The 24,568-nt window shown below is 42.4% G+C and overlaps 1 protein-coding gene across 5 annotated transcripts in view; it reads right to left on the reverse strand.

The window, feature by feature from the left end:
- Nucleotides 1-235: 235 nt before the first annotated feature.
- The window catches only part of npas3 (neuronal PAS domain protein 3), a 343,109-nt gene continuing 318,776 nt past the window's right edge, over nucleotides 236-24,568 (reverse strand). For 4 of the 5 annotated variants that reach the window (XM_029729734.1, XM_029729736.1, XM_029729739.1 and 1 more), the window contains 5 exons: nucleotides 14,751-14,944; nucleotides 13,681-13,787; nucleotides 7,912-8,059; nucleotides 6,943-7,058; nucleotides 236-6,030 (listed from right to left, as the gene is read on the reverse strand). In XM_029729734.1, the coding sequence (XP_029585594.1) occupies nucleotides 4,559-6,030; nucleotides 6,943-7,058; nucleotides 7,912-8,059; nucleotides 13,681-13,787; nucleotides 14,751-14,944 (2,037 nt within the window). In that variant the 3' untranslated portion in view covers nucleotides 236-4,558. The remainder of the gene's footprint in view (nucleotides 6,031-6,942; nucleotides 7,059-7,911; nucleotides 8,060-13,680; nucleotides 13,788-14,750; nucleotides 14,945-24,568) is intronic. The other variant, XM_029729735.1, reaches the window with a different exon arrangement.

Here is a 24,568-nt window from a genome sequence, read left to right on the forward strand (position 1 = left end):
TATTTACAACGATCCTCTGCCCATGTATTTGTATATCAAAACGGGTTCAGTATTAAACAGCCTTTAAGCCAGGGGTCTCACGTTCAAATGATCAACATCATGGCCAACATGGCCAACATCAGTCTTGCTGTTCTCATAGGGGGCCTTTTCATTTACCAGGTGTGACACCTAAAAAACTGTTTCCAGATTTTCGAAACACCAGTTGAGATAAAAGAAGCACTCAAAATGTTCATACCATTTACTGCATTTATTACAGATGTCGTTAGTAATTTATCACATTTAATATGAAAAATGATATCAACAGATTATGCTCATTACAAAATCACCAATGGAGAGACAGTTGATGACATGGGCATCCTTTTTCTAGACAGGCCTTGTCGGCAATAACTGGGGAAAGTGTTTAAAATGTTCTACACATTTATTTTCTGCCGCTTAGTCTGGTTGTCTCATTACTCGGATCAAACATACAGTATCTCCGGATAACTATGGCATTCAATAAGACGTCAGTGTTTTCAATGCATTTCCACTAGCTGCATTTCTCTCTAGGCATGATAGGCCTAATGGTCAAACAAAATGAGACAAAAACATTGTAGAGGATATAGCTAGTTTGAAAGACAGTTTCAGCTTTAAACTGGTATTACACCACAGTGACATTGACAAGATAGTCAGATTGTCTGTCCAAGATAATGATGTGTGTGTGAGTGTTATTCCATGTGATGATAGTCGCTTCATTTGTCTTGTTGTTAAACAGTCTTTCGGTCATTATCACAGTATTGTCTGTCCGTGGGTGAGCTAACATCATACTGTATGTTTCAACAAACAGTACTAGCTGCACTCTGATTGACCCTCTGCTGAATCATATAACGATGTGATCAATCAGACTACATGAAATCATTAACAGAGTCTTCTGATTGGAGGGGGATGAACCTGGTGTATCCAGGACTGCGGTCTGACATAGCTACCGTTATGGCAGGAGTGTTGAGTGTGAACATACCTGAATGGATGTCCCAGCAATGTTCCCACAACATAGTTTCCAACTAGGAAAAGCATTAAAGACCGGTACACATTTTTTTTTTCAAGCAAGATCAGAAAAGAAAGAAAGGCATAAAGAAAGAAAGAAAAATTGAGGCAGCTCACTGAGGTGTGGGGTAGTCATTGAGATGGTTGAATAAAATAAATGATGCCAGATGTGAACAAATCCAAGAGAAGTTTATTATGAATATGGCACATGTAAGATGGTAAAAAAAACTTGTTACAGAAAGAACAACCATGTATGACATGTTTCTTTGAATGGATGGAAACCTACAAAAGTATAAAATAACCCTGTTGTAAAATGAAGTATGTACATTTCTGAAATTGCAGCATTATTCATGGTAAATGAAAATAAAAATATGTTTTTCTAAATGTTTTAAAATAAGCCAGGCACTCAAAGTTAGCTTCAGTTAGTTATGTGTTTTTTCTTCAAAGAAAAAAACAAAACGAATAAAATAATAAATGTACCATCGTTTTCTCTTTTTAATATTTTAATTTGTTTGTATTTAGAATTTATAACACTGTTAACACTGATACTAAGAGAATCCCCTTCTCCTGTAGTATTCATCTACTTGGCACCAAGTTCCTCATAAAAGAATCTGTATAATTGTACAAGAAATAGTTAAAAACACGGACACAGTCTTCACAGGTAATGAAGTGATTTTTCATATTTTAATTTTAAACACTATTTATCTGACAGTAGCTGAGATTAGTTTAAGTTTAAATCACCAGCAATTCATTTTGACACAACACAGTCACAGAGACATTAAAACAGCTCATCCTGCTGTTCTGTTGTAACATATGGGTGTATTTCCTGGTCCGTCCACAGTGTCTGTTTTAAGTGAGCTGCCCTCGACCCGACAGTCTCCCACTCTCACCCCGCTTCGCTACGTCGTAGAAAACACTAACATCTAGGATAGAATCAATCTCAAGTGGTGACACTACGCTCTCCTGCAACCATTCCACCGTTCCAACCAACCGACCCCCAATTTTTGTTCTTTTTTTAAAAACACATTTATTTCATGACCTGGATTTGAGTAACAACACATCTTCACAGAAACCACAGACACTGTTTCCTGATGTAGGGGAGTAGCCTGATTCATTTCAAAAGACAAAGGCTCCCCCTCCCTTTGCTGGACAGACTAAAAAACACTGAACGTTGAGACAAAGCTGCTGGACCGAACAAAATTAAGTAAACCAAACAATCAACTCAATTAACATGCATTTCCAAAACACCTAGCTATAAAAATAGATTTATAGTGCGAAATATTTTTTCTTTTCATTTCTTTAGAAATCTTTAAAATTGTTTATTGTCCTGAAATGCTACCGTGATCTTTTTGTCCTGTAAGTTGCAGGGTCCTTGAAGTCAACAGGTTTGGTGGAAACCAATGAAATACACCCAATGCATACAAGAAGCACAAAGGACTCTGGGAATGTTTCACAACTGAGGCTTTTATGGTTCCAGTCTAGAAGATACATCTAAATGCTACTTTAGCTTTTTGTTGTCATTTTTCGTAGTGTAGGTAAATGCAAGCTGGAAACTGTTATCCCAGAATTCCTCAGTGGCAAAAAATGGCTCCTTAAACCTTTGAGCTAGTTAAGAGACTTTTATCTCTGAGAGAAAGAGAGGTCTGTAGACTACACAACAGCAAAGCAACAGCAGAAACAGAAAGAAATACAGACAAAAGGAAGCAGCAAAAAGGTGACGCTACATTGGAAGGCCACCACACGAAATCCACTAACCTCCACGGGTCCACTAAGACTGCAGAGGAGACGGAGAGGGTTACAAACGTTCCCTGTCCAACCCCAGACTACAGATAAAGCACAGAGAAGACAAAGGACAAAACGGCTACATCAGCTCAGTATATACTGCATATAGTAACACACACTGAAATCGCTATGGAGACTGACAGCCAGTGACACTTACACATTGTACACGTTTACGGTTATCACGCTTGGTAATAGATGACTTGATGGACGGCTGTCAAAAGATGAAGTGACAGTTTTTCCATTTTATTACTATTTTTTTAAACAACAATCACAGTGTTCTTAACACCAAACTGTGAAATAACTTTTTTTTGGCAACAGAGTAAAAATGTGGGAAGGTGATAAAAAAAAAACTCATATTCCGTTTGATTGAAATGCATGTCCTTATTACAATCTCCTTGATATGTGATTTCAGAGAGTCCGACAATGGCTGATGGAAGAACAGATTTGGGAGACTGTTGTTGATAGTAGTGAGGTTTAGGATGGAAGAGAAAGAGGAAGGGTAGAGTAGAAAAAACAATTGACAGAAGCCGGTCAAAGTTAAACATTCATTTTTCAAGTTAATGATGCAAATTAGCCTCAGTTACACTGAGAAAAAGTGATCTAGTTTTGAAAAAATACAACCAAAATCAACCTGCTCCATATAGGTATATTCTATCCTTCAGGCCCAATCCGACCGAGCCTTTCAAACAACTTGACTGAGGGGAGTAGTAATGAACATGAAAATATGTTGATTAGAGGTTTGACTTTACCGAAGGAAGGAAATCTCCCCAGCTGTCACTCAATCACTCATCTCTGTGAGAGAGCTGTGGAACAGAATAACCTACATCAGCCTGCTGAAGGAGGGTAGTAACTGGATGGAACAGTAGCACCATGGAACTGCAGAGAAGGAGTGCATCCCAAATGGCACCCTATTCTCTATACAGTGCACTACTTTTGACCAGAGCCACATAGGCCCTGGGAAAAAGTGGCGCACTATAAAGGGAATAGGGTGTCACTTGAGACATAACCGAGGAAATGGAACCGGGAGAATACACATATCTCGTACTGACCTGTCTCTTGTTCCAAAGTCCTGGGATTTGTAGTAACATTCTATTCACAGGTCAATACCCGGCTGAAATTGCTTTTTTAATGCTTGATTTGCAAGTTAAATCTGAGCTATAAAAAAAAGAATCAAAATTAATTCTAAAATAGACAACTATTCCCTCATTATGAAATAACTTTCAAATCTCTTTCTTTTAAGGTTATGTCTATGACCATGTCAAACAGGGAACATCCTTTTGTCTTCGTCAACCTTGATCACATCAAGATGTGGAGCAAAACCATCCAAGGGTTTCTTTCCATAGAAACATCTTTTCCGCCATCACCCTTTAAATACACTAGGCATCTTCATAAAGATGCAACGTAATCAACTCAAATAAAAAGTAGTTTACCCAAGACTCCAGTAGGAGACCAACGGTAATATGCATTCTCTGTAGGCAAAAAGGAATTCTTTACAATAAAGAATAGTCCGTTTAGTTTGATCAGAGAAAATGTCCATCGTACTGTAAGAGGAGTAAGAAGAGAGATTGATAGAGTGGGAGTCAGTAGAGAGAGAGTGAAAAGATAGAAAGACATGGGGCCATTCATTTCTATTATATAAGCTCGTTAGCTCAAATTCAAAGTGCTAGAATATATTTATTTTCCACTTGAAACACAGTCTTATGCCTCAACGAGTCTTTGACAGTTGAACACAGTAATATGGTCTTGGTGTTTTGCTTTAATCTTCTTTGCGCTCCAGAGTTTGTGTGGTGTGTATCCCGTTACTGTAGACAGGGAATGGAAGAGTAGAGAACAGTCCCTCTGCCGTGGTGAATACATTGGTTGCTGGCATCTGGGTGAGGCTGGCGCCGGACACGGCACCGCCAAAGGGGCCAGCCATGTTGAGCCGGTGGACGTGATGATACAGCATCTCCATGGGCGTCTTGGGGTCGATGCCGAAGCCGGGGCTACCGTTGACATCCACAAAGTTCATAGCGTGGGCAACGTTGTTGGGCAACAGGTTGGCGCCTGCCTGCATGGCCAAGGTGACGTCGGCGGGGGCATAGCGGATGGTGCCAGTGGTGTACACCCGGGAGGCGGCAGTGCTGGTCGTGGCAAGGGTGCCGGTGACCCGGTGGACCAGAGGAAGCACCACGTTCCCAGCCTGCAACCTCTGCAGGGCCTCCAGGTCGCTGGTGTACAGCAGGGAGGAGGAGGAGTTGGAGGTGGTGGGGGTGCCCTGACCCTGCTGCTTGTCGCGCGGCGAGGCTGAGAGGGGTGGAGACAGGGGGTCGGAGGAGGAGCCAGAGCTGGAGGGAGGGGCCAGGCTGGCCACGCTGGAGGCCGAGGAGGGGGCGCTGCTGTTACCGTTGAAGGAGGGGGGTACGCCCTTCCTGGTTCCTCCCCCCCCGCCTCCTCCCTCTGTTCCTGGGGGAGTGAGCACTGAGTCTGGGATGGAGACCTGCAGACTGCCAGGCTGTGGGGAGGGAAAGGTGTCGTGGGTTGGGACGTGCTTCGTCATGCTGTAGGGGGACTCATTCCTGGAGATCTCCCTGTTGGGAGGGTAGTTCCAGATGCTGCTGTCGTTGTCGAAGTTGATGGGCTCGGACATTTCCGTTTTGATCTTGAGCACGGATGCACTGGCAGGGGAGGGGGGCAGCAGGAGGGGGGCGTCCCCCCCCAGGGTGGGGTGGTTCATGGTGCCAGGGCTGGTGGTGGCAGAGGAGAGGCGCAGGCGTCTAGAACGACTACCGTCCCACTTCTGCTTTTTCCTCCTCTTCTTACGCTTCTGCTGCTTGCTGGCGGCGGGGGCGGCGAGCATCTCAGTGGCCCTGTCACAGTCTTTAACGCTGTCGTCATCATCATCATCTTCCTCATCATCGTCATCATCTTCCTCTTCTTCAGAGGAGGACGGCGAGTTGTGCAGCTCCACTCTTCCATCTCTATCACCATAGTGCTCCACCTTGATGTGCAGGCCCCCCAGTCGGCCTAGTCTGCTCTCCTTGGTCTCCAGCTCGCAGTCGCTGGGCTCCAGGTCATCCTCGCTCTCCTGGCTCTCTGGGTTGGAGGAGCTGTCTCCCTCCTCCTGACGCCTCATCTCCTGCTCTGAGGACGACTGGCCCTGCTGCTGCTTTTTACTGTCTGTCTCCGGGTCCTCGCTGTTCTCAGTCTGGTTCCCCTTCCCGTCCGACTTCGAGTTCTCGTTGTCTTCTGGGAGAAAGAAGCCGTTTAGTGTGCAAACCTGAACAGTACTCAAATCTCCATGTATTCTGTATAATTATATGTCTAAATAGCCACTGTTTTGGAAATGAAATAATCTTTCATGCAGTTTATTTAGCTTTTTTAACACTATTTTGGTATAGATGATATTCAGATATATGTATATTTCCCATTATCACACAATTTGCAGACTGCACTTCTTTGCTTCCCAAAATACCATGGTGTTCTACTGCTGTTATACTGTCTGTCTGTCTGTCTGTCTGTCTGTCTGTCTGTCTGTCTGTCTGTCTGTCTGTCTGTCTGTCTGTCTGTCTGTCTGTCTGTCTGTCTGTCTGTCTGTCTGTCTGTAGCTATAGTGTTGGCTTGGCACCCGATCACCCCTTGGATCCTGGAGCAGTGGAGCTCTCCAACCGTACTGTCAGAGTGAGGAGAACTCGCTACCCAGCAGCAGCTGGCATGGGTCACAACTCTCACCATGCACGCTGGCATAGGGGGCACTGAGGGAGGCCTGGTGCCAATGGCCAATATGCTGGCACTTCCCACATACTGTCACCCAAAATCATCCTCTCCTCTCCTGCCCCCTCCTCCCCCTTGTCTGTATTCCGTATTTGAACAAAGCTGTGTATGGTCCTGCAGCTTGTATATATCTAAACAGTAGTGCTGGCTGCTACCTAAATAAACATCTATCTTAGGCCAGGTTATAGTGTCAAGCACTGTCAAGCAACTGTTGATGTACAGTATATATGCTATTTAGCAGACGCTTTTATACAAAGTGACTTACAGTCATGCCTGCATTCATTTTACTTATATGTAAGCGCCATGCTCTACCGACTGAGCCACACAAGAACAAAAAATGACTTTATTAATACAATTATATTGATTGATTGATCGATGGTACCGTACCAGAGTTCTCCTTGGACTCGGACTCGGAGTCGGAAGTCTCTGAAGACTCAGAGGCTTTCTCTGGAAGGTTGGGCAGCTGGGCGATGTCCATGGGAGTGTCCTTGTACTCTGGATTACTGCAGGAGACGGACAATACAGGAAGGAAGTCATTGTCTTTGCCAATAGAGAAGAATTTAAAACAGATTCCTGCCAGGGATTGCACAGCACACAGCGTTTGCCATTCTCCTAGCGTTCTGATTGATCCAGCTGTCCCTAAAGCATAGCCCCTCGCTCTCTGGCTCTCACAGCTGCTCTATGGGCCTGCAGAGGTGAGGAAGAATTAGGAAGGCAATTGAAAAGATAAATCTATTACAGTTGACAAAATAGTTTTGTTTTCCTGTGCTGGTAGCTAAATTCAATTAGAAAAATTACAAAAACAACATCTCAATCACTTTAGAGTGCTGACATAATTCTACAATGATCAATTCAGTGATGCCAATGGCAGAAATCATTTACAATGACAGTGCCTTACAGAGAACTAATACTGGCAGAAGTATGCCATTATCCTCGTATGACAAATTGGCAGCTATAGAATAGATGTACTACAAATACGCTTAAACAATTGGGGGGAAAAATACTAAATGTGATTAGTAGGAATTCACAAGAATGCATGGTTAAAATACTGAAATGATTAAAATAACTTTATAATTATGACCCATGTGCCCCATCTCATTGGTTGAAAAATGAGAAAAAAAATCATATTTAAAACTGAATCAATTCTTGTGTTTGCTTCCTGGTGTATCTGTGTGTGCTTCCCAAGTCGCACCCTATTCCCTATACAGTATAGTGCATTACATTTGACCAGAACCCTATGGGCCCTGGTCAAAAATAGTGCACTACATAGGGAAAATGGTGCCATTTGGGAAGCAGACTGTTTCTGTGCGCTGGCTGGCATGTGTTGGGTAGTTCACAGATGGAGCCCTGCCTTACCTGAGTACGTAGTTGACCCAGATTATGTTCTTTTCATTGGCGTTCTTGGCATTGATGGCGATGGTGGCACTGGACTGGATCCAGATGTACCCACCGTTCTTCTGGATCCAGCGGTAGTACTTGGTCACACACTGGCCCTTGTTTATCACTGGGGGTGGAGAGAGGAGAGAGGAATAGAGGAGAGAGGCGAGATACGAGAGGGGCGAGAGGAGAGGACGGGAGAGAGAAGAGAGGGGAGAGGAGAGAGATGGAGAGGGGAGAGGAGAGATAAGAGAGAGACCATCAGGTGGTGTCCAACAGCTGTGAGAGGGGCTGTGCTGCTCTCTGTTCTACCTACCATCATTAATCAAGTTCTCTGACTAGCTAAAACAGGAACGGGGATGTGTACTTGGCTGCACAGGGCACACTATTAAATACCTCAGAGGACAGTGTGTGTGCTGATCTGGAAACAAACGATAAGGGAAAAAATGTGTGCATATGTAATATGGAATGAATGAGAGTCAATCGGGACCACTTATGAATAAATTAGTGCATCATGGTGAAATATATTTCCGTTGTAACAAATGTAAAGATATCACTACATATGTGTGTGATTTCAAACAATGTACAGCGTATAACTAGTTTGTTAGTTAGTGATTGCACTTGTATCTATGGGTCTTGATTTAGGGTTAGGGTTAGGCATAAGGTTAGTGGTGTATTATCGGGTAGATGCTTAAAATTATATTGTAGGTGATAGAAAGAGTTTTGTAAAGAAATATTGTGCGTTTGTTTCCGACCCAGCACTCTACTGACTATGCATGGAGGCTGGCTGCAGTGAGCCTCGCCCACCACCAAGGGGCACTGTGACTCTGCAGCTACCAGCTACCAAACGACACTACGCTACACTGCTGGCTATGTCCTTGTCTGCCTGAGCATAAGTGAAGACGCTCTGGTGGTTGCAATAAATTTGGCTAAATTAACCGCTGATTGGTTATCTCAACCAATATGTATTTGCATTAATCATGGCTCTCTAAAACTGAAACAGTCAGAATGTGAGCGAGGTAGTAAATTCATATTCTTGGTTTAATTACGGCTACAAATAGCCTCTACCATAAAAATAGTTCCATGGGGGGGGGGATGATTTATATAAAAAGAAGGCCGGTAATTAAAAACTATTAGGAACTAATAGCATTGTTTAAGAAACCATCCCAAGGGTTCAAAAAATGTACTTTAGATCACTGACTGCTTTCTTTTCCTATACATATATAGAATCAGAGGACAAGATAGAGGGAATTGAAAGAAAACACTTGTTTTGCTTTCCAACCAACTAAGGGTAGTACAGAGGAGATATACTGTAGTGTATAACCTTGCTCTCACCTTCATTGTTTATTTTACGAGTTAACAATGATTTGATGTATAATGTGCTACATTTTAAAAGGGAGATGGATAAACAATATTTATATTAGTTTCAGTTGAATAATCATTCATGATTATCTGAATACCAAAATATTGATTCAAACTGCAACTACAATATTTGGGAAAGGTGGTTGAAATATTTTTTTGTAATAATGAAGTATTTGTTAACTTTATACCTTATCTTCTGTGATCATATTGATTAATAATATTGGTAAAGGCACATTTCATATTTTCTATTCATTTATTGCCATATTTATTTAAGATAACAAAAAACATTTTCTAACCATAACCCTAATCAGGTAAATAACTTGACAAATCAAGTATACAAGACAAACTGTAAATCCTACAGTCATATTCTGACCTTAGTGAGTATTGACCAGGACTTGCACCTCTACAGCCAGTGTACTGGACCTCTGAATCTCTCTGCCTTTGAACCCGAGACACGCCAGATCTCTCTCATCTGCATTAGCATCAATATACTCCACCCCTGGCTTCCCTGGCACCGCGTCTTTGCAGGTGAGGCTTATTTTTTAACCCCTTTCAGTTACAGTGCCATTAAATCAATCAGGGGTCTGCTTGCGACTATTGATTTAGTGTTAATGAAGGCCAGTGTTTTCCGGTGCCGGAGTCGTCCGCTAGCTTTTGGAGGCATTAAAAGGAATACGGGCCTTTTAATCTGTCTCTCTCTCCTGCAGCCCCGGGCATGCCTGTAGGATGGCTTCTGTGAGCCTCTTCTCTCCCTCTCCTCTCTTCTCTTCCTGTCCTTCAGTTTGTTTTAATCACTTGGATTCTTTCCATAATGGTGGCTACCTTTCAGATACCCTTTACCCAAAGTGGCCCGGCTTGCAACGAGGGGTGTCACCGTCATATAAAAGTAAGTAATTTACACCCGTGAAATTGCTTTATGGAAAAGTCCTTGCAGTCCATCAGGGTATTATCGTAAAGGCAACCCTTTTATGAATGAGAGAGGAGACGGGGGGAATGTTCTCTTCTCCGCCGGGTTTTAGATTTTTGTCTAGCTTCACAAGAAAATTCTGCCTGTAGTGGTGAGTGGTGTACGTCATGTTTTTCGAGGAACATTGCATTGTGTAAGCCGAAAGCTACTGTTTACCAACGCTTTGAAATCACAGCAACTTTTGCCTGTGTCTATTCAACATTTCAGCTGTATTTTTCACTATCTGTAGAGTCTGCTTTTAAGTATGCTAACAAGTGAGCTGAGTTGGTTTCATTAGAGTCGGTCTGAACTAGTCTTAGGAGACAGTTTCTGGTAGTATGCCTGGAGGCGGATGGCTTAAGTCCTCTGAGATTTAAGTTCTTTCAGCTACAGTATCCTCTCCAATCTCGCTCTCTCTACCTCATGAAAATCATCTCTTTTCCCCAAGTCTGATATAACAGAGACACTCAAAGCCATTTGTTCCTGCTGTATATGCGTCAGTTCATGTATCAGATAATCTGACTAATGCAGGTCTTGCCTTCACATCTATCTTTTTAGAATGAATAAAAATATAACCTTTTCAGTCATGCCACATGCTCAGAGAAGTGAAGTATGAACTGTAGCAATGTACATACACACAGTATAGACTTACTGTATATGGAATGGAGTCGATCTGATTGTTTCATAGTCCTAGGATATGCTATGAATAAAAAGTTGAGCGACTAAATGGCCATATTATAAAGCTTGGACAAAAGCCAATTCATTTAAACACCTTCTCAAGTCTGGCTCACTTATGACCTCGTGTCTAGAGAGTTGGCCAAGTGGAATAATATCTTACATTTCCTCCAGACCCAGTGACCTTGTCACCCTGTCTGATCTGCTCACAGTGTGCATTTGTCATCAGCTGATTGTTGCTATTCAGACCAACTTCCAAAGAATGGAATACCTATGAACACCCTCTTCATAATGCATTATCAGCACATTTATGATGCCTTTTGAGCTATGCCCAATGCACTATGATGCACGACTTAGGTGCTAATAGCTGCTCGTGAACATCTGCAACAAACATTTTTGTTCAGTTAGTTATCCTCATACAGGCCAAGTTATCATCAGATATGGGGTGATAATGTCACTGACGATGATAATGATGGGAATATGTCATGATGAAACCATCAACAGAAAATAGGAATTTAGCAAAGTCGTTATTTTGTCAGGGGAAATTAAGAGACCTTAGTTTACTGAATCCCAATTGCTCAAATAATTCCCATGGCTTTCTTCTCTAACAGTAGATATTGTATAATATACCTTGATGAAATCAATATCGAATCCACTAACAGCCATACTAAGGGGGCGAACATGGGAAATTAGTGCACGCTTAAGAGCGATGCTGCAATTCATCTGACTTGTTAATTCAACGTGTCAATATTTTAATTGTATCCGTCACTAACTCAAAAATAAACTATTCAATAAATATACTGAACGAAAATATAAACGCAACATGCAACAATTTCAAAGATTTGAATGAGTTACAGTTCATATAAGGAAATCAGTCAATTCAAATACATTTATTGGGCCCTAATCTATGGATTTCACATGACCTATCAGGGGTGCAGTCATGGGTGGGCCTTGGCAAGCATAGGCCCACCCACTTGGCAGCCAGGCCCACCCACTGGGGAGCCAGGCCCACCCACTGGGGAGCCAGGCCCAGCAAATCAGAATGAGTTTTTCCCCACTAAAGGGCTTTATTACAGACAGAAATCCCCCCTTATTTCAGCTCATGAAACATGGGACCAACACTTTATATGTTGCGTTTGTTCAGTGCAAATAAATGAAATAAATATTTAGCAGCATTGCACACTCAACCAATTCCAAGCCAATGCACTGACTGTAAGTTGATTAAAGCCGGGGTGAAGTTTATCAGATGTAATAGATAGGAGACAGCCAGGGGTAGCTGGAGATATGCAATGGTGGAGCCACTGTTTGCTGCTACTGCCTAGCCTGCTGCCTCAATCTGCCTGCCTAAGCCTGTCTTATCAATGCAATCCATGGGCAACACTCCCTCTCGAACTCTCCCTCTGCTGGGTTTCAAATCAGCCGCTAATGGACCCAATCTGGTGCCTTTTTAAGGCGAAGGGACAGTTCCATGCAGCAGTAATTGTGCTCTAATTCAGTTGAACTCCCAATATCTAATCAGACGGCTCCAAATTCCCTGGCCGAGGAGGCAACCCCAAGGACACTCGTCCTACCTGCCCGGCAAACACCTAATAAAGCAAGGGAATTTACACCCTTTACACCCTACAATCCAGCATACAGCACGAAGGGAAAACCCAGGACACAGCTGAGCTCACGGGACTCCAAAAATGGCAGCCTGCCTAGTACTGAATCCACGTCGCAAAGCCCAATGAAATGGTGCACTGCTCACGCAACGCCTCCTCAGTTTTTACCAGCCACAGTAAAGGTTTCATTGGCGAAACAAACATAGCAAATCACGGCACGTTTTGGGAAAAAAAGGTCAAATAAGCAGAGCGTACCTCGTGCCATGGGCTATAAAAACTGCTCAGCTGGGGTAAAGATGCAAAGACATCTTACAAAGATGACCGCTACTCTTAAAGTAAACTTAGTTCAAAGTTGAACATAAACAAACAAAGGACACATGCAGCCATTTCATTTGAATGGAATGTTGGGAGTGAACTTGATATCACTTTCACTGGGGTCTTGGTTTCCCTTCTCCCTCCCTGGGGTTTGGAGATCAGTGGACTACCATACTGACCTACAGTATGGGGAGGATTTATTTCAATGGCACATAGTTCTAGAATCCTGATGTTGCCACCCCCAGAGACTTCCCCTGTCCAAAGTAAGTCACTGAGGCGGATCACAATGGATCAACTAGCTGTTGTCTCTCTACAGGCCTATTACACTGATTCTACAGGCCTATTACACTGATTCTACAGGCCTATTACACTGATTCTACAGGTCTATTACACTGATTCTACAGGCCTATTACACTGATTCTACAGGCCTATTACACTGATTCTACAGGCCTATTACACTGATTCCGGCTTTTGCTCAGCGGACTAACCCAGTCTTGTGGCAGGTAGGAGACCTGAGTTCAAACCCCAGATGGTCACAGAGGCAGATCATCTAGATGTTGTCTCTCTTCAGGCCTATTACACAGATTCTGTACACTGACAAGATCAGAACAACTTTGTTCTGAACAACAACAGCTCTACAGTGAAGCAGACGAGGACCAATGCTTTTGGTGTTGGGTGGAGAGATGACGCTGGAGATCATTGTGATGGTAGTCCTGATCTGCCCTGAGTGGACCACTGCCCATAACAAAAAGCATCCTAAATCAGGAACTTTACTATGCAATAAAGTGTTCATAATAAGTTGTGTTCAATACTGAAATGTTGTGGTAACGTTTAAAGTATAATACTCACAGTCTAAATGGCTGTGCCGGATGCCCTCCACGTCCTCCGCATGAATGAACTGGTAACACCTCTTCCCTACGATGTCCAATGGCGTCAGGTCCATGTAGTCACTAATTCTAGAACAGGGATTTGAACAGGATTCAGCATGTAAGGCAAGAGAAGACGCACCAACGGAAACGGAGAGAAAGATTCGAATGGGGTGTCATTACAGTGTAACCAGATAGGCAATTTTTCTTGTCACCCTGATATGTCAAACTAATGACTCTGAGGCAGATAAGCCCACGTATAACTCAGAACATTCAGGGACAAAAGGCTATTATGGAACCTAGGATGTCTTCCCATTCCACATGATAAAATGCCTATCACTTAGTATTGAATATCATCTATCCATTCTTTTTTTGTTCACCCAAAAGCAATCTGTCTACTATCTGTCTTAAATATTGTGCGGTTATTTTCTGATATTTCTAGTCTCCCACAAACCCTATGAAACAGATGAAAGAAGTCCTGATCAGTTTCCCATTTTATTTTCCCGAAAGGCTGAGGCTATCTCACTGTAAAACTGACTGTCCAGATGTGATTTCCCCATAAATAACTGACTGTCTGGTCGACAGCGGTAAAATACATCTCAGTGATCTCAATCCCATAGAGATGAGGACGGGTAGCAAAGAAATACAATGCACAAGATGAGGTGTACAATACAACGGCCTATTACTACGCAATTACAAACAAATCATACCGATAATACGCAACAACACTGTAGGGATTAGAGTGTAACTACCTACACAGGTATAAGAGAAACATAATGTCAAGTTTTACCCATAATCCATTGTGGATATACTGGTAGTAAGAACCCATTTTATGTAGTTGTAACAACATTGACATGGGTGATCAAAGTGTTAACAAAAGAGGTGAGTAGTTCTGTGATATGTATTTTATCATCATGTGTATTTTACTATAATGTGTATTTCATTATCCAAACTATTAATCCCTCATTGAAATGCATTCTTCTCTTGGAGAATACCCATGTATTTCAGTTATGTATTTGACAGCCATGTGGGTAAGGTAAAGTCAAGTCTTACCTATTTTCGCAGTAGACAATGTTGAGGTCCATGTTGACCCGGGTGACAAACATTTGACAGTCTATGCGCACCTCGTTGATGGTGGGAGGGGGGAGGGCGTGGGCTACCACCACCATGCCCATGATCTGAATGGGTACAGACCGACTGTGGGTCAATGCCATCCGGATTCTCAGCCTGCCTGTAACATGGATCACCTATATGAGGAGGGAGAGAAGGGGGAGGGAGAAAGAGAGAGAAAGAGACTGAGTGTTTCAGTCCAAAAGCAGTGATGGAGAATTCTAAACAAAAAATATAGACAGAGAATGGAGGTAGGACACAAATGTTTTCTCCTGAAATGATATTCTACACAAGAGAAGAGAGAGGGAGTTGAAGGTCCTAATTATTGCTAGCTTTAAAGTTTCAGCTAAGCTTTAAAGTCTTTGTAGCTCCATTTTGCCCTAGAGGAGGAATTGAATAGATATGCACACTACACTTTCAGATCCATCCATTTTAATCACTGCCAGTACACCCAGGGGGAATTGTTTTGTAGTCTTTAAACTACTGACACTGGCCTCTCAGTGGCACACCTCTGAGATTGGTGAGACGCGATTATCATCATTCACACAGACAGTTCCTGCTCCCTAAACTCATTCAAAGCCTCAGACCATAGGGGACCTCGGTGCCTCTCCTGCTTCACCAGGGACAGGCAACCCTCAACAATGGGAACGAGACATTGAATGCCAATTGGATAGAGAGACAGAGAGACACACACACACAAAAAGAACAGCCCTATTTTAGACATGGTGTTGTTTTTGGAGCTTGGGAAGCTAACAGAACATTGACATGTTACAATGGCCCCGTCAGAGCGCTGGCCCAGGAGGAAAATGGTTTTGATGGTGTATGATATCTCCTTTTCAAAGGGAAACGATCAGTGATTGTGACATGCTAGAAACCACCATCAGTTTCCACAGTTAAATGATACTGACTCCTTTTCCCTGGAGTTTCTCCAGACAAAGAACAACGGTGAATTGTCGTTTCAAACCCATTTTGAATGCAACTAAACTCTGTATAGGACATCCAATGGCATAGTTGAACATTTTTAAACAGTGTGAGAATCAAAAGAGTAGAACGTGGGTACGAGCAAAGACCTGCTAAAACACATAAAACAGAATGCTGGGAGAGGCATTTTGGGGCTGAAGATTACAGCCTGTCTAGGGCTTGAAGTCACGCTGCTCTCAAATAGAGTACTGTTCTTTTTTTTTAAGTTGAAGAGTGCATTGAGACCTGGTTCAAGATCACCAGGGGAATGACTGTGCAGAACAGTTAAAGGTACTCTCAATCGGCTACCCATGTATATTATATTCTGTTCAATATGCCCCCCATGATTTGCAGTTACAGTCATTTCTGTAACATGTTAATCAGCTACTGTGCAGAAAATACAGTACATTCGGAAAGTATTCAGACCCCTTGACTTTCTCCACATTTTGTTACAGCCTTATTTTAAAATGTATTAAATTATTTGTTTTTCTCATCAATCTACACACAATACCCCATAGTGACAAAGCAAAAACAGTTTTTTTGAAATTATTGCAAATTGATCAAAGAAAAAAAACTGGAAAAAGCATTTACAGCCTCGAGTCTTCTTGGGTATGATGCTACAAGCTTCATGATGCTGCCACCACCATGCTTCACCATAGGGATGGTGCGAGGTTTCCTCCAGATGTTACGCTTGGAATTCAGGCCAAAAAGTTCAATCTTGGTTTCATCAGACCAGAAAATCTTGTTTCCCATGATCTGAGAGTCTTTAGGTGCCTTTTGGCAAATCTTCAAGCGGGTTGTCATGCGCCTTTTACTGAGGAGTTGCTTCCGTCTGGCCACTCTACAGTAAAGGCCTGATTGGTGGAGTGCTGCAGAGATGGTTGTCTTTCTGGAAGGTTCTCCCATCTCCACAGAGGAACTCTGGAGTTCTGTCAGAGTGACCATTGGATTCTTTGTTACCCCCTTGACCGAGGCACTTCTCCCCCGATTGCTCAGTTTGGATGGGCGGCCAGATCTAGGAAGAGTCTTAGTGCTTCCAAACTTCTTCCATTTAAGAATGATGGAGGCCACTGTGTTCTTGGGTACCTTCAATGCTCCAGAAATGTGTTGGTACCCTTTCCTAGATCTGTGCCTCGACACAATCCTGTCTCGGAGCGCTATGGACAATCCCTTCGACCTCATGGCTTGGTTTTTTCTTTGACATGCACTGTAAACTGTGGGACCTTATATAGACAGGTGTGTACATTTCCAAAGCATGGCCAATCAATTGAATTTACCACTGGTGGACTCCAATCAAGCTGTAGAAACATCTCAAGGATGATCAATGGAAACAGGATGCACCTGAACTCAATTTTGAGTTTAATAGCAAAGGGTCTGAATATGTATATAAATAAGGTATTTCTGTTTTTTATTTTTAATACATTTGCAAAAATGTAAAAAAAACAGTTTTCGCTTTGTCATTATGGGGTATTGTGTGTAGATTGATGAGAAAAACAAATAATTTAATACATTTTAGAATAAGGCTGAAACGTAACAAAATGTGGAAAAAGTCAAGGGATCTGAATACTTTCCAAATGCACTGTACACTACATGACCAAGGCACTGATGTTGAGCGATTAGGCCTGGCTCGCAGTCAGAGTTCCAATTCATCCCAAAGTTGTTCGATGGGGTTGAGGTCAGGGCTTTCTGCAGGGCAGTCAAGTTCTTCCACAACAATCTCGACAAACCATTTCTGTATGGACCTCGCTTTGTGCTCAGGAGCATTTGGGGGCACAGAGTGGTGCAGCAGTCTAAGGTACTATGGAACTCCCGATCACAGGAGTTCCATAGGGCAGCGCACAATTGGCCCAGCATCATCCGGGTTAGGGGAGGGTTTGGGGGTCAGCCGTCATTGTAAATAAGAATTTGTTCTTAACTGACTTGCCTAGTTAAATAAAGATGAAAAAATACAAATAAAATACAATTGTCATGCTGAAACAGGAAAGGGCCTTCCCCAAAATGTTGCCACAAAGTTGGAAGCACAGAATCGTCTAGAATGTCATTGTTTGCTGTAGCATTAAGATTTCCCTTCACTGGAACTAAGGGGCCAAGCCAGCACCATGAAAAACAACCCCAGGCCTCCCAAGTGGTGCAGTGGTCTAAGGCACTGCATCGCAGTGCTAGCTGTGTCACTAGAGATTCTGGGTTCGAGTCCAGGCTCTGTCGCAGCTGGCCGTGACCGGGAGACCCATGGTGCGGCGCACAATTGTTCCAGCATCATCTGGGTTAGGGGAGGGTTTGGCTGGCAGGGATATCCTTGTCTAACTCCTGTGGCGGGCTGGGTGCAGTGCACGCTCACATGGTCTCCAGGTGTACGGTGTTTCCTCTGACACATTGGTGCTTCTGGGTTAAGTTGGCATTGTGTCAAGAAGCAGTGCGGCTTGGTTGGGTTGTGTTTCGGAGGACGCATGGCTTTCAACCTTTGCCTCTCTTGAGTCTGTATGGGAGTTGCACCGATGAGACAGAACTGTAACTACCAATTGGATACCACAAAATTGGGGAGAAAAAGGGGTAAACAAATATATATATATATATATATATATATATATATATATAAAACATAAAAACAACCCCAGACCATTATTCCTCCTCCACCAAATTTTACGGTTGGCATTGGGGCAGGTAGCGCTCTCCTGGCATCCGCCAAACCCCGATTTTTCTGTCGGACTGCCAAATGGGGAAGTGTGATTCATTACTCCAGAGAAAGCATTGCCACTGTTCCAGAGTCCAATGGTGGCTACCTTTATAGCACTCCTGTCAACGCTTGGCATTGCGCATGGAGATCTTAGGCTTGTGTGTGTGCTGCTCGGCCATGGAAACCCATTTCATGAAGCTCCCAACAGTTCTTGTGCTGAAGTTGCTTCCAGAGGCAGTTTGGAACTCGGTAGTGAGTGTTGCAACCGAGGACAGACGATTCAGCATACTTTTGTCCACATACTTTTGTATATATAGTGTATGCATTAGATATATTTGATGTGTTAGATACTGTATATTCTATATGAGTTAAATATGTGATCGATATATACAGTGCTTTCAGAAAGTATTCACACCACTTTACTTTTCCACATCTTTGTTGTGTTACAGCCTGAATATAAAATTGATTAAATTCAGATTTTGTGTCACGGATCTACACACAATACCCCATATTGGCAAAGTGAAATTTTGTTTCTAGAAAAAATAATATTAATAATAAATGTCAAACTGAAATGTCTTGAGTTAAGTATTCAACCCCATTGAATACTTAACTCAAGCCTAACTAAGTTCAGGAGTAAACAAATCGGATAAGAAGTTGCATGGACTCATTCCATGTTCAATAATAGTGGTTAACATGATTTTTTGAATGACTTACACATCTCTGTACCCCACACATGAATTTCAAGCACAGATTCAACCACAAAGACCAGGGAGGTTTTTCAATGCCTCACAAAGAAGGTTGGTAGATGTGTAAAAATTACAAAAGCAGATGCTGAAAATCCCTTTGAAATTGTGTTAATTAGTTATTAATTAGGCTTTGGATGGTGTATCAATACACCCAGCCACTACAAAGATACAGACTCTTTCCTAACAGTTGCCAGAGAGGAAGGAAACCACTCAGGGATTTCACCATGAGACCAATGGTGATTTAAAAAAAGTTACAGAGTTTAATAGTAGTGATATCAAAAACTGAGGATGGATCAAGAACATTGTGATTACTCCACAATACAGGACAGAGAGAAAAGGAGGCCTGTACAGAATAGAAATATTCCACAATATGCATCCTGTTTGCGACAAAAACTTCAAAAAATGTGGCAAAGAAATGAACTTTTAGTCCTGAATACAAAGCGTTATGTTTGGGGCAAATCCAAAACAACACATCACTGAGTACCACTCTTCATATTTTTGGAATATACGGAATACAACTATAACCACAGGCAAAATCCCAGAGGAAAACCTGGTTCAGTCTGCTTTCCACCATATATTGGGAGATTTATTCACCTTTCAGCAGGACAATAACCTAAAGAACAAGACCAAATATACACTGGAGTTGCTTACCAAAACGACATTGAATGTCCCTGAGTTTTGACTTAAATTGGCTTGAAGATCTATGGCAAGACTTGAAAAATGGCTGTCTAGCAACGATCAACAATCAACTTGGCAATTTAAAAAAGCATAATGGGAAATATTGTACAATCCAAGTGTGCAAAGCTCTTAGAGACTTACCCCAAATTAACCAAAGCTGTAATCGCTGCCAAAGGTGCTTTTACAAGGTATTGACTCAGGGCTGGGAATACTTATGTAAATTAAATTTCTGTATTTAATTTTAAATACATTTTCAAAAATGTCTAAAAACATGTTTTCACTTTGTCATTATGGGGTGTTGTGTGTAGATTGGTGAGACAAAAAAAGATTTAATACATTTTAAATTCTGGCTGTAACACAACAACATCTGGAATAAGTTAAGAGGTATAAATAATTTCTGAAGGTATTGTATGTCCACAATATTTTGTAGCTACAGTAATTCCTGTAATATTTTACATTGTGTACAGTTGTTCTTGGAAGTTTACATACACCTTAGCCAAATACATTTAAACTCAGATTTTCACAATTCCTGACATTTAATCCTAGTAAAAATTCCCTGTCTTAGGTCAGTTAGGATCGCCCCTTTATTTTAAGAATGTGAAATGTCAGAATAATAGTAAGGAGAATGATTTATTTCCGCTTTCATTTCTTTCATCACATTCCCAGTGGGTCAGAAGTTTACATACACTCAATTAGTATTTGGTAGCTGTCACGCCCTGGCCATAGAGAGGGTTTTATTCTCTATTTTGGTTAGGCCAGGGTGTGACTAGGGTGGGCATTCTATGTCCTTTTTTCTATGTTTTGTATTTCTTTGTTTTGGCCGGGTATGGTTCTCAATCAGGGACAGCTGTATATCGTTGTCTCTGATTGGGAGCCATACGTAGGCAGCCTGTTTTCCTTTGGGTTTTGTGGGTGGTTCATTTCTGTTTAGAGTTGATGTTCCTGACAGAACTGTTTGGCTGTCGTTCGTTTTCTTCTTTTGTTTAAAGTGTTCTATTGAAATTAAATGATGAGCACTCTCCACGCTGCGCCTTGGTCTACTCCTTTCGACGGCCGTTACAGTAGCATTGCCTTTAAATTGTTTAACTTGGGTCAAACGATTCGGGTAGCCTTCCACAAGCTTCCCACAATAAGTTGGGTGAATTTTGGCCCATTCCTCCTGACAGAGCTTGTGTAACTGAGTCAGGTTTGTAGGCCTCCTTGCTCACACACGCTTTTTCAGTTCTGCCCACACATTTTCTATAGGATTGAGGTCAGAGCTTTGTGATGGCCACTCCAATACCTTGACTTTGTTGTCCTTAAGCTATTTTTCCACAACTTTAGAAGTATGCTTGGGGTCAATGTCCATTTGGAAGACCCATTTGCAACCATGCTTTAACTTCCTGACTGATGTCTTGAGATGTTGTATCAATATATCCACATAATTTTCCATCTTTATGATGCCATCTATTTTGTGAAGTGCACCAGCCCTCCTGCAGCAAAGCACCCCCACAACATGATGCTGCCACCCTCGTGCTTCACGGTTGGGATGGTGTTCTTTGGTTTGCAAGCCTCCCCTTTTTCCTCCAAACATAACAATGGTCATTATGGCCAAACAGTTCTATTTTTGCTTCATCAGACCAGAGGACATTTCTCCAAAAAAAGTACGATCTTTGTCCCCATGTGCAGTGTCCCCAAGCCGTAGTCGGGCTTTTTTTATGGCGGTTTTGGAGCAGTGGCTTCTCGCTTGCTGAGCGGCCTTTCATGTTATGTCGATATAGGACTCGTTTTACTATGGATATAGATACTTTTGTACCTGTTTCCTCCAGCATCTTCGCAAGGTCCTTTGCTGTTCTGGGATTGATTTTCACTTCTCGCACCAAAGTAAGTTCATCTCTAGGAGACAGAACGTGTCTCCTTCCTGAGCAGTATGACAGTTGTGTGGTCCCATGGTGTTTATACTTGCGTACTATTGTTTGCACAGATGAATGTGGTACCTTCAGGCGTTTGGAAATTGCTCCCAAGGATGAATTTTCCAAGCTGTTTAAAGGCACAGTCAACTTAGTATATGTAAACTTATGACCCACTGGAATTCTGATACCGTGAATTATAAGTGAAATAATTTGTCTGTAAACAATTGTTGGAAAAATTACTTGTGGCATGCGCAAAGTAGATGTCCTAACCGACTTGCCAAAACTATAGTTGGTTAACAAAAAATTTGTGGAGTGGTTGAAAAACGCATTTTAATGACTCCAACCTAAGTGTATGTAAACGTCCGACTTCAACTGTACGTATCATGTCAATCAATGTCTGGTTGATCCATTCAGAATCCCTCTGCATATGAGAGCTCCTTACAGTCCGTTGGGCAGCAAAGTGTTGAACAGATCTAGGGCGGCAGGTAGCCTAGTGGTTCGAATCCCTCAGCTGACTAGGTGAAAAATGTCACATCTTTCAAATAGTTTAAGCGTTTGCTTTAGCCTGCCTGAAACCTGGGTAGGCAGGGTTTTGCTCTTTTCCAACTTCTCAATTAGTTCCAGTGTGCCAGGCAAGCTCAATCAAGCCCAGCTTTAGTATTTGAAATGATTTGAAATAGTACTTGAACCCAGGTTTGGAACAGTCTGCCGATCAGGCTCACACATCAGTCAGACAGTATGCTGTCTATCTTGATCAGACCTCAGAGTGACGGCCAGGCAGGTGCTGACAGACATTTGACAACGCTGTTGCTTGGCAGGTTTCAATAGGACATCACAGCAGCACAATGAAATCAGGGCAGAGGAAGACATCTAATGACTGTACTGGCTGGGTGGAACAAGCCCATGATGCTTTGCTCCAGAGGTCACCATCCCATGCAAAAATAAAATACACACCGCTCTGCTTCACTCAATTGAATACAAAGGAGCTCTCTGTTAAATAAATAAACATTCAAATGTATTAAAAACATACAAAATGGAAATTATATTTTCAGAAGCCCAAAGCTTGGGGCATTAAAAGTTAGTTTGAAAAAGACAACTTTTCAAGTAATTGCCACAAAGCAAACGGCGGCTAGCTAGATTGCTGCAGGAGTGCTCTTGGCAAGAACATCATAAGCTCTGGCGAAACATTAAATATGCTCAAGCAGCTAAATGCAAACTGACACGGCAAGGGTTCACAACAGCGGCAGTGAGAGGCAGATGAATAGCATATCTCAATTTAATACAAGCCAACATAACAAAGGGATCAATTTTTATAATTCATGGTTCAGCACACAATGCACTCTCTCCCCCGCCAGTGAATATAGAAGAGGTATACATAAGAAATAAGATTCATCTGTTCCCAGGGATTCTCTGGAGTGCTTTTGAAATGTGATACAGCACAAATAATGATGGAGAACCTTTACATGAGCGCATTAAATGAGATGGGCTGAGATCTGTTTAAAAAAGATGGGTTTAAAGCTAGAGCAGAATTCACTTTGATTTGACCTCCAGAGTGAAGTGGGGATATAAGCGGCCATGATGCGTGCCGCCGACGCTGCCGTGCATCACCTCGCTTCGCCGACCGGGCTCTCAGGTGGAGGAGCAGATCACCTAATGCCTGGTGGATGCTGTATGCAAAATTCATACCTACCAACCACCCGCCTGTAACAACACAAGTGTTGACTTAATTTAAAGTAAACGCAATAAGAGGTGTCCTTGTCTGGCCTGTAATGTATGCATGTGTGTGTATGTGAATATTTATGCCTGGGCACCATGGCGTCCATACTTCATGGTTATTTGCATATGTCTGGGTGGACATGGCAAACAACATGGGAGATGTAGAACTATGGAAAGAGACTTTTGGATTCCCCCTCTCTCTCTCTCTCTCTCTCTCTCTCTCTCTCTCTCTTTATTTGTGTACACAGGGACTCATTATGAATGGGCTGTAGGAACAGAAAAAGGGCACCCAACACTTTCCCACCTCCACCACTTCCTGTCCTTTTCTCCTTTTTCTCCTTTCTCTCTCTCTCTCTCTCTCTCTCTCTCTCTCTCTCTCTCTCTCTCTCTCAGGAAGAGCCTTAGTTCACTACCGTAGCCAGCCATTATCGTCCAAGACCAACGAAACCCAATTTTTGGTGTCAAGTCAGACGGTCAAGTTCTTTCTACCTTCTCATTCTTAGTCCGGCAAACTTCCTACTGCAAATACAATATACAATAAAGGCATTGGAGAGATATATCCAATCCCGCTCCACTGCTGTTGGGTTTACCCTTGAGAACACAAAGTGCATTAGGGTGGGATAATGCCAGATTGAGGCCAGACACAGACAAAGAGACAGAGATGATATGGAGATCCTTGGAGAGACATAGGGGCATCAGGATGAGGCTGGGCTCGTCCCTGTGTGTCCTTACAGCCCATAGCATCAGCCTTAATCCTATATCTCTGTTCCAAACCCCAGAAGCCACACGTCTTATCAACTTAATGTTGAGCCTGCTTGACTTTTTCTCTATAAAATAATGTTAACACCGACAGCGCCAATTTTTCTGACATGCTATGAGTATGATGATGACTACAGGGCCGTAGAATTACATATAGAACACCATACACTGAGTATACAAAACATTAAGAACCTGGGCCAGCATCCCTGTGGAACACTTTTGACACCTTGTATGGGGGTGGGGGTTGTTGTTCTTAATGTTTTGTATACTCAGTGTATATACAGTGCCTTCAGAAAGTATTCAGATCCCTTGACTTTTTGCACATTTGTTACTTTA

Source organism: Salmo trutta, chromosome 33, assembly GCF_901001165.1.
Source record: "Salmo trutta chromosome 33, fSalTru1.1, whole genome shotgun sequence".
Lineage (NCBI taxonomy): Eukaryota > Metazoa > Chordata > Actinopteri > Salmoniformes > Salmonidae > Salmo > Salmo trutta.